The 11,983-nt window shown below is 38.0% G+C and overlaps 1 protein-coding gene across 1 annotated transcript; it reads left to right on the forward strand.

Annotated features, from left to right (window-relative positions):
* The first annotated feature begins 1,271 nt into the window (after positions 1–1,271).
* LOC107155633 (signal recognition particle 14 kDa protein-like) lies at positions 1,272–1,851 on the forward strand. Its single transcript, XM_015501594.2, has one exon. The coding sequence runs from the start codon at positions 1,272–1,274 to the stop codon at positions 1,695–1,697; it is 426 nt and encodes a 141-aa protein (XP_015357080.1). The 3' UTR covers positions 1,698–1,851.
* Positions 1,852–11,983: the final 10,132 nt, after the last annotated feature.

The raw sequence follows: 11,983 nt of genomic DNA on the forward strand, positions 1-11,983 counted from the left end.
GGGAGAGAGAGAGAGAGAGAGAGAGAGAGAGAGAGAGAGAGAATTTTTAATATTTATTTATTTAGTTCTCGGCGGACACAACATCTTTGTATGTGGTGCTGAGGATCGAACCCGGGCCTCACGCATGCCAGGCAAGCGTGCTACCGCTTGAGCCACATCCCCAGCCCCTCTCTTTCCTTTTTAATTATAAATTAAAACCTTACATCATTTGTCTCTTTAATTTTATTGTTTGCAGTTAAAAGAAGCCCACAGCTCCTTCAGTATTGTGAGTAGAGGCTGCCATGGTGGCGCACACCTGTAATCCCAGCGGCTCAGGAGGCGGAGGCAGGAGGATTGTGAGTTCAAACCCAGCCTCAGCAATTTAGCGAGACACTAAGCAACTCAGTGAAACCCTGTCTCTAATAAAATAGGGCTAGGGATGTGGCTCAGTGGTCGAGTGCCCCTGAGTTCAATCCCTGGTACCCTCTCACCTCAATATTGTGCTTGGAAATTTCTTCGACCAGATAAGATATCCTAGTTCATAATTCTTTTTATTTTTATTTTTTTCAGTACTGGGAATGGAACCCAGGAGCACTCTACCACTGAGCAACATCCTCTGCCTTTTTTTTTACATTTTATTTTTGTTTTTTAATTTTAAGACAAAGTCTCTGTAAATTTCTAAGGCTGGCCTTTAATTCACAATCCTTCTGTTTTAGCCTTTGGAGTTGCTGGGATTACAGGCATGCTCTACCATGCCCAGTTAGTTTATCATTCTTAAACTTTACCTCCCATGAAGCCCATAGGGATGGACACAACTCAACCAAATCCTTTGTCACTTTGTTACAAGAATGCATTTACTTCAGTTTCCATATTCCTCATTTCCTTCGGAGGCATCTGTTACATTGAAATTAAGTTTCCAACATGTGATTTTGAGGAAGCTCATTCAAACAATAGCATGGCCCAATTTTTTAAATAAACAAATGACTTAAATAGATGTTTATTTTTAAATTTTATTTATTTATTTATTTTATAGTTGAATGCATTTTGACACATTGTACACAAATGGAGTATAACTTCCCATTCCTCTGGCTGTACATGGTGCAGAGTCACTCCAGTAGTGTCATCAAACACGTATATAGGATAAGAATGTCTGTGTCATTCTACCGTACTTCCCATCCCCACAATCCCACCCCTTCCCTCACTCCCTTGTACATTTCTTCAAATAAAATATAAAATGTCAGGCTCCAGTTTTTTGGGGCTTATGTTGACCAGGAAGGTCCAGCAACACTGTGATGGTACTCCTGGAGAGCGAGCAGTTCCTAAAGGAGCTGACCAGGCTCTCCCAGAACTGTTGGTTGTTGAGCAGCATGTACATCACCTTGAAGAAGGATGATGGTCGAACTAAACCTGCACCAAGGAAGGGTTCTGTGGAGGGCGTTGAGCCCTCAGACAACAAGTGTCTGTTGAGAGCAATGGATGGGAAAAAGAAGATCATCACAATGGTGAGCTCCAAAGAAGTGAATATGTTTCAGATGGCTTATTCAAACCTATTAAGAGCTAACATGGATGGGCTGAAGGAGAGACAAAAAGAGCAAAAGAAGAGCAAAGCAGCACAGGGAGGCACTGAATCCCCTGCTTTTACCAAACCACTGAATTACTATATTTCCCTTTTTATTATAGTTTTGTTTATTAATCTAGGTTACTGGTTCCCTCATTAACTATTTTCATGTGATATCAGGGTCATTTTGGAGAGAAGAATGATTGCAGTGTTTACAAGGTAATTGTGGTAAGAAACTAGTTTATTTCAGATCTGTGATGCATGGTTATAAATCCCTAAATTAATTTTTAAAGTCTCTGTAGTCATCCCTGTGAAGAGCAATGTATCATTAAACACCTGTTTATCAGCAATATATATATATATATATATATATATAGAGTCAATTAAGCACACATAAATATACTCAATATCATTGATCATTAGGGAACTGCAAACCCAAACCACAAGAGGATATTTCTTCACAACTACAAGGATGATTATAACCCAAAAAGAAAGGACCATTGGTGAGGATGTGGAAAATTTGGAACATATTTGTGCATTATTGTTGGGATTATTGAATGGTATAACCACTTTAGAAGATGATGTGATACTTCCTAAAAAAATTAAATTATTATATGATCTGATAAATTTGCTTCTATTTTCAAAATAATTGAAAAGACTATACACACATGGTCATAGAAACATTATTCTTAATAGCCAAAGGAGAAGCAAATTCAAGTGTCCATCAGTGGGATGAATGAACAAACAAAATATAATATATACATAGGAAGGGATATTATTCAGCCTTAAAAGAGGAATTAAATTCTGACACATGCTACAACATGAATGAATCTTGAGCACCTTATGCTACATGAAATAGGCAGTCACAAAAAGACAAATACTGGATAAGGATGTAGCTCAGCTGTAGAACATTTGCTTATTATGTGTGAGGCCCTGGCTTCTATCCCCAGCACTGCAAAAAAAAAAAAAATTAAAGAAAAATACTGTATAATTACATTTATATGAGGTACCTGGAGTAGTTAAATCCATTGAGAAAGAAATAATGATGGTCTCTAGGGACTGGGAAAAGGGGAAAAATGGGGAGTTATTTCATGGGTATGAAGTTTTAGTTTTACAAGATGAAAACATTTCTGGAGTTGGGCTGCACACTAATTTGAATATCCTTAACACTACTGAACTGTATACTAAAAGCTATTAAGATGGTATACTTTATGCACAGTTTGCCACAAGTGAAATAAAGAACAGTGTGTGGGTGGTACACACTTTTGTAATCCCAGCAACTCAAGAGGCTGAGACAGGAAGATTTCAAGTTTGAGGCCAGCCTGAGCAACATAGTAAGACCCCGTCTCAAAAAACATATAAATAAAAAAGAATAAATATTAAAACCTTAAAAGGAATGGAAAGTAAGTTATGGCAATATTATGGAGAAATTCTGTCCCTGACAGACATAGTGGTGCACATCTATAATCCCAGGAACTTGGGAGACTGAGGCAAGAGGATCACAAGTTCAAGGCTAGTCTTGGCAAATTAGTGAGACCCTGTTTCAAAATAAAAAAAATAAAAAGGAATGGGAATGTAAATCAGTAGTACAATGCCCCTGGGTTCAATCAATCACACACACACACACATAAATAAGTATATATATAAAGAAATATATGACAAAATACATTGTCAATGAGAACGTAAAATATTACAGCTGCTATAGAAAATAGTTTAACAGTTTCTCAAAATTTAACAGATTCTTATCATATAATATAGCAATCCTACTTCATGGTATGTACCCCAAAGAATTATAAAAACAAACCCAAACAGATGTTTGCATGGCAATTCTCCATGCAGAATTATTCACAATAGACAAGATGTGGAAGTAACTCCAGTGTCCATTAAAAGATGAATGGATAAAGAAAATATAGTTTGTATTGTATATATAATGGAATATTATTTAGCCATCAAAAGAAGAAGTTCTGCAGGGCTGGGTGGCACACAACTATAATCTCAGCTACTCAGGATGCTGGGGAGGAGGATCACAAGTTGGAGTCCAGACTGGGCAAACAGTCCAGACACTGTCTCAAAGTTTAAAAAGTGCTGGGGATGTAGTTTAGTGGTAGAGTCTCCTGGGTTCAATCCCTAGTACCACCCACATACAAAAGGAGTGAAGTTCTGATACATGATACAATATGATTGAGTCTTGAAAACATTATGCTAATGAAATAAGTCAGAAACAAAAGAGCAAATATTGTATGGTTCCATCTATATGAAATACCCAGAATAGGCAAATTGTTAGAGACAAGTAGATTGTAGGTTGCCAAGGGTGGAGTGAGGGGGAGGCAGGGAGTGGGGAGTTATTACTTAATGGTTACAGAGTTTCTGTCTGGGATGATGAAAAAGTTTCAGAAAGAGATAAGTGGTGATGGTTGCACAACACTATGAATGTAATTAATACCACTGAATAGAATGCTTAAAATAGTTAAATTGGAAAATATCATGCTACAGCTACAAAAATCCTACTGCTTTAATGATGTAATTTACTGTAACCCTTTCTCCATGTTAGGTACTATTCTAGGTACTGGGGAATCAATAGTAAAGAACATTCTAGTGAGAGGAGTCAGATGAATCAAGAAACCTAGTTTTTAGCTTCAATATTGTTGTGGTCCTGACTGACACTTTGTCTTCTGTCCTCTGTGATCACTTTCTGAATCCTGACTTGGAGCGAACCTGGGTCCAGGCCCTGGAGACCTAGATAGTAGAAGTAGGTACTTCATAGTCCAGGACAATGGACATCCCCTCCCTTCCCTCTGCTCCCTAGGGTGCTGATTTTGCCTTCTCCTGAGCAGGTTTGAGCCTCAAACTTAAGAATTGCCTTGAAAAAGAGAGTCTAGGGCAGGCATGGGAAACCTAGATGTTTCTGATTCTTTACCATATCCCCTTAGTCCCTGGTGCCTCACTGCCTTGAGCTCTCCTTGACTTCATTCCTTGGTTGCATGGAGAGTTCTCAGAACTGTTCTACCCTTGTTTTCTGGTGAGATTTCTCCGATTGGTTTTCCATTCCCCACTCCCTCCCACCTTGAACTCTGTGTCCACAACTCCAAAACTCAACATGGACAAAATAATGGACCAATACAAGTCCCAGTTCAGTTATAAATTGGGTATTTGGTGACAAGGAGGGAAAAAAGTCATTTACTCCTCAGTTTGGCAAACATTTAATAAGCCTTTATTTGTTCACAGTTGCTGGTAACATTGCTTCACAATGAAAATATGGTAATAACCATTTCTTGAATACCTATAGTGTACAAGACAGTTTCCAATGATCAACTCACTGAATTTTCATACAACCCTGTGTGGGGGCAGGAATTGTCCCCGCTTTTCAGCAGAAAAGCTGAGGTTCAGACATGGTTGAGGTCACTGAGGGTGTCTAAAACCCATAGACCATCCCACAGTTCATATGTACCCTACAGAATCTGTGTACCATGCACTCTGCCAACACTTCACCTCAGAATACTCCCTGCAACCCTCAGAATATACTGCATGCTTCACCCCAGGCTTCTCTTATCTTATACCTCATATATCCCTTACACAAACTGCCTATGTTTTTTTTTCCCCTGCACACCACAAAGAAACTGACATGCACATCCAAACAGAGTTTACAAGGACACTGACACAACTTCCCCATCCCTAACACTTCACACACACACACACACACACACACACACAAACACACACACACACAAACTTTCATGGTGTGATAAGCCATGCCTTTCACCCCCCACTCAAGTATGAATACATCTCTCAATAATACACAGTCACAACTGTGTTCTAGCAACAAAACTGGACACTGAGATTTTTCACTCATTTTGCCACATCCCCCTCCCTATCTCCTTTCTCCCAGGACTTCCCTCTATTCATACCAAGATGTTTTCATTTCACTCATATACAGATGCCATGCAGTCTCATACACATTAACAGGACCCACATAGGCCATACCCAGGGATTTACAATCCTCCACTGTCCTGTCTGTGTACCCAAACTGTGGCACTTAGAATCACATAGCAGAGGTGGCCGTGCAGACAAAACTAAAGATAAGACTCTCTGATAGAGCTACAATTGCCTTCCACCTTCGTTTGTACCTTTCAATACTGGAGTTTTGTTCTTATGTTTTCCTTTATGGTAGGAGAGGTAGAACCACAAAAGCATCTCTTCTGTCCCCTGTTTTCTACACATTCTTCCCAGGGTAAGGAGGAATTGGAGATGAGGGCAAAAAGTGATCTGGTATAGCAAAAACCTCCTGGATTCAGGTAAAGGCAAGGATGTGGGGGCCTTCTCCAGGAATCTAGGTTTAAGATTGACAATTGATTACTTATTCTACACCTGCCACTGCTTTTTCCATGGTCCCAAGAAAACAAGGGTATCAGGATCTTTCTTCACTGCCAATGTACCGTTAGGTTACTCCTTCCCTGACCCTGTGTTTCTATTTACCCCATATGTCAAAGAGAAACTGGTTATCTCTATCACCACAAGGAATGGTGAATGCAAAGGGGCTGTATCAGGCCTGGTCTAGGCTGAGAAATTTCTGTGTGACTAAATTTTATCAAGGTCTCCCTTTGAGTTAGAGGCCCTCCAGGGGTTTGTATGTATCATTTTAAGCCCAGAAATGAGTTGTCAAAGGCTTTGTGTAGTAGTGTGATGAGTAAGCTGGCAGGCTTTGTGGTCAAACTACCTGCACTTGAATCCTTGCTAGTTGTATGACCTAAGGCAAATTGCTAAAAGTGCTTTGACCTCAATAACTGCCATGGAAATGGTGCTCATGATGATATCTCTTTCACAGGGTTGTTTCACAGATTAAATGAGAGGATGCAAAGTGCCTGGTCCATTGAAAAGAATCAATAGATATTGAGTGTATATATGAATAAACTAACAGATTTATTGCGCTTCGGATCACAGATCCAATAAATATCAGATGTAATACCTGCTACTCAAGTATGTGTTCCACCAAAATGTAAGCTTCACAAGGGCAAAGCTATCATGTCTGTTTTGTAAACTAAAGCTCCTAGAACAGTGCCTGGGACATAGTAAGTACCTTTTTAAAAATCTGAATGAAACTGGGCATGGTTGCCCACGCCTTAACCCCAGTAGATCAGGAGGCTGAGGCTGGAGGATTGCAAATTCAAAGCCACCACCAGCAACTTAGCAAGGCCCTAAGCAACTTAGCAAGACCTAGTCTCAAAATAAATTTTAAAAATTAAAAATACATAAAATAAAAAGGGCTAGGGATGTGGCTTAGTGGTTAATTGCCCCTGGGTTCAATCCCTGGCGCATGCGTACACACACACAAAGAATAAATGAGCAAATAAATTGATACTATATTCCAGGCACTGTGTTAGTTGTAAGGCAGCTGAGATGGAGTTGTAAGGCAGTAGGTCCTCACAGAACTTATAATCCAGTCAATACATTGACATTCACACCAACAATTGAGCTTTTGGTGAATGCCATGAGGGAGGAGTGGAGGGTTCTGTGAGAGTAACATGCAAAAGAAATTTTCCATTCTAGGAACCAGAAAAGAGTCTCCCAAAGTCAATGACTATCTGAGACCTTAGGAAGGAGTGATTTAGGTGATAAGTAAGGAAAGTATTAAAGAACCTGGACTGTTCAAAGATCAGAAAAATGATCAGTGTGGCTAGATTGTGGTGAGAAAAGGAATGAATAAAAGGAGCTGGAATTGAAAAGACAGATTCCAGTTCATGTGGGCCCTTGCATGCCATGGCAAAGAATTTGGTTTGTGGTCATAATGTGATAGGATGACACTGGAAGTTTTTAAGCAGAGAAATGACATAACCTGTGCTTTCTGAAGGTACTTCTGGCTTCCTTGTGAAGAATGGGTTGTAGGGTAGAAAGGCAGAACAAGGAAGACCTATTAGGAAGCTAATGCAGTTGTCCAAGTGAGAGATGATAAAGATTTGAAACTGATTGGTGGGAAGTAAATGAAGAGATGAGGATGTATTTGGGTATATTATGAGTGGAGCAGGACTTGCTGATAGATTGGAAAGGGAAGAAGTAATAGAGAAAGAGAAGGCAGTTGGGCACAGGGGTGCATGCTTATAATCCCAGCTACTCAGGAGACAAAGGCAGATGAATCATAATTTCAAGGTTATCCTGGGAAATTTAGCAAAACCTTGATTCAAAAATTTAAAAAATGAAAATGAAAAATGTGATATAGCTCAGTGGTAAGGCATCCCTGGGTTCAATCCCCAGTACCAATAATAAATAGGTTGATTAATTAATTAATTAATTTAAAAACGAGAAAGAGAAGTCAAAGACAACTGAGATTTTTGGCTTGCTATCTGGATAGATGGTGGATATATATATATATATATATATATATATATATATATACATACATGTATATATATGTAGATATATGTATATATATCTATATATGTGTATATGTATATATGTAGATATATGTACATCTACATATATACATACATGTATATACCTACATATATACATATATGTACATGTATGTATACATATGCAAAATATATGTATATACATCTATATTTATATATGCATAATTTTTCATATATATTTATACACATATTATATGTACTCCACATACATATTATACATGCATACATGCAGGTGTATATATATATATATATATATATATTTACAAAAACACATGCATATATGTGGACATATACATACATATGTATGTATATATGGAATATTATATATATTACACACATGCATAGGTATATATGCATATATGTATATATATGCAATACAAAAATTCCTGTATATATGTGTATATATATTGAAAAATTTGGAAAAACAGGCTGTGGAGTGAGGGAAAACAGACATTCTTATATGGCTGCCTTTGGTTTATCAGGGACATCTAAATGGAGACATCAAACATGAGTGTGGAGTCTAAGGGAGAGTTTGAGGCATCTTTAATAGAATTATAAGTTCTGTGTATGCTGGAGAAACCATGGAAATTGTTGAGGAGTTTGAAGCACTGACTTTTGTTTTAACATTATCTCTCTGGATGTTGGGTTGAGAGTTGACTGTAGGAGGGTAATCCTGGAAGCAGGAAGAAGGCTACTTCAGTCACAGAGGCAAGGTATAATGATGGCTTGGACCAGGGTGATGGTGGTAGAGGTGAGGAGCAGAGATTAAATTCAGGATAAAATTTTATTCTTTTTTAAAGATATTTTATTAGTGCATTATATTTATACATAATAGTGAGGTACATTTGATATATCATACATGCAAATATAATTTGATCCATTACAGTCCCCCGTTCTTCCTCTTTCCCTCTCCTCCTTCCTCTCCCTACTTCCCTTTTAGGATAAATTTTGAAAGAACATACCACAGATCTTGATAACAAGTTGGGTATGAGAGGTGAAGGAGATACGAAGGTAAGAGATGACCCCTAGTCTGCATTTTTCTAGTTGTGTCAATAGTAGTGCCATCTACTGAGGTAGAACTGATTGGGGAAGATGAGGTTTGGGTAAAAAAAAAAAAAAGATGTTTAGTTCAGTTCCTTTTCCCTGCCCTACTTGTTCTCTTTATTTCTTGACAATCTGCAGCCACCCTCAAAAGGAGTATTTGCTCTATCTCAAATTCCACTATCAGAGAATATATAGTTTATGTTGATATATAGAATTTCCTGGTCTCTATTACTTCTACACACTTCTCCTCAGGCAATCACTTCTTTTCCTGTGGCTTCAATTACTGTCTTTATGTTGATGACTTCCAATATTCTATTTCTAGCCCTACATTCTTCTCTAAGCTCCAAACCATATGGCCAACCATCTATTGAATGAATATCTTCCCTGATATCCCATATGCACCAAATTCTACCTTGAATCAAATCAAAATTTTCATATTACTCCCTGTATATCTCTCTCCAGTATTTCTAGTTGGATCAATGTCCTACTGTATGACCAAAGTTCCCTGACCAAAGAGCACATAAGTCATCTTTATCTGCTCTTAGTCCCCATATATATCCCAACACTGACTCCCATAGATGCTACTTTGTGTATAATATAGAGTAGTGGTTAAGAGATTGAATTCTAAAACCAGCCTGCCTTGGCTTATATTCTAGTTCTGCAATTTAGTAGTCACTTGAACTTTCTGTGCCTGCGTCCCCCACCTGAAAAATGGGAATAATGATAATAGTACCTATGCCTACTTCATAAAGTTGTAAGGTTTCAATAAATTAATCCAGGTGATACACTCAGAGTAGTTGCCTGGCACAGAGTATGTGTTTACTTAGTTAATTACTTATTAATTTAACTATGATGACAGTGAAGATGATGATAGTGTTGATGGTGATGATATCTCTAATACTTAGTTCTCTTCTGTCCCTCTTGATTCTGTCATATTGATTGTCATATTGATTGTCATATGTCTGATTGTCATATTGATTGCTCCTAGACCACAAGGGACTCTTAACTCAGATGAATTGTAACATAATAATAGATGTGCCATGCACAGTGCTGGACACTATCATGACATGAAAGTTTATTGGATATACTTTATCACCTTCGGGAGTCTGGAGAAGCAGTCTAGCTTAGAATTGTACTGTCCAAAATGATAGCCACTAGCTTCAAGTGGCTATTTAACTTTAGATTCATTAAAATAAAATCATATTAGAAATTAAATTCCATACACACATTATCCATATTCCAAGTGCTCAACAGCTTAGGGTGAGTCTATTCCGATTCATATTCTGGATCTCTCATTTCTAGTTGTGTTACCTTGGATAAGTCATATAACCTATCTGAGCCTTTCTGTTCTTCCATTATATGAGTTCAATAATAGTACCCACCTTAAGTTTGTTTAATCTTCCCATGCTCCCCCTCCCAACCACACTATGAATCAGCCTCCTTATATCAGAGAAAACATTCAGCATTTGTTTTTTTGGGATTGGCTAACTTCACTTAGCATTATATTCTCTAACTCCATGCATTTACTAGCAAATGCCATGATTTTATTCTCTCATATTGCTGATTAATATTCCATTGTGTATATATACCAGATTTTCTTTATCCATTCATCTACTGAAGGGCATCTAGGTTGGTTCCACAATTTAGTCATTGTGAATTGTGGTGCAATAAACATTGATGTGGCTGTGTCCCTGTAGTATGCTGTTTTTAAGTCCTTTGGGTATAGACTGAGGAGAGGGATAGCTGGGTCAAATGGTGGTTCCATTCCCAGATTTCCAAGGAATCTCCATACTGCTTTCCAGATTGGTTGCACCATTTTGCAGTCCAATGTATGAGTTTCCCTTTTCCCTCACATCCTTGCCAACACTTATTGTTGTTTGTATTCTTAATTAGACAAACTCTAGATAGGGCAAAGGAGAGGGAGGGAAAGAGAGGAGAGAAGGGGTAAAAAAATATGGTGGAATGAGATGGACATCACTACACTAAGTACATGTATGAAGAAGACACAAATGGTGTGAATATACTTTGTATACAAGCAGAGATATGAAAAATTGTGCTCTATATGAATTGAAATGCATTCTGCTGTCATATATAACAAATCAGAATAAAAAAAAATTAAAAACAAAATAATAGTACCCACCTTCAGTTGTAAGGATGAGATGAGTTAATATATGAGTTAATATATGTAGAGTATTCTGGTTGTGGCTCTGGAATTCATTTCCCTTGTAATCTTAGGCATAGTGTTTCCCTTCACTATCCTCCATGTGGTTATTGGGCTTTTTTATTGAATTCTAAGCCCCCTACAAGTTACCATAGTCATTATAGGACAGGATTCTATTTAAAATGGCATAAAAGAGTTGATGTGGAAAAAAATATAGCACATGTGAGGGATAATAATTAGAGCTGTCATTTATCTAGTGTTAACTTTGTGCTGGGCATTGTACATAATTCTATTTAATTTTTCCAACAGCCTTATAAAGTAGTCACTATCCTCATTTGCCAGGGAAGAAGATGAGGCTAGAAAAATAGGTATTTGGAAAGGCAGGGCCACCATATAAGCATTAGTGAGTGGTAAGGTAGGCATTCAACTCAGATCTTCATGGGACCAAGACCACACTCTGAGCCACCCTGCTGTACAGTTTATGAGACTCGATTGGAGAGAGTGAGGCTGGGGAAGTAAGTCATTCAGTCTAGTATAATATGAAGAAGTCATGTAAGGGAGAAATACTGGAAACAGGGAGACCCATTAAGAGAAGCTTGCATGCAGATGGGAAATGATGGGAGGTCTTGATCTAGGACAACAGCCCTAAGGATGAAGAGAATAGAACAAATGGGAGATGTCTATCACTCTATTGTCAACATCTTGAGGGCAAGAACTGTCCTTTCCATCTTTGTATCACACCACCACACAAACTTGTACAGCACAACACTTTGCACACAAATCCACTAATTCAATTCACAAGACTCAGTAACCGATTGGATTTGAGGAGATAAAAAA

This window comes from Marmota marmota, unplaced genomic scaffold (genome assembly GCF_001458135.2).
Source record: "Marmota marmota marmota unplaced genomic scaffold, marMar, whole genome shotgun sequence".
Taxonomy (NCBI): domain Eukaryota; kingdom Metazoa; phylum Chordata; class Mammalia; order Rodentia; family Sciuridae; genus Marmota; species Marmota marmota.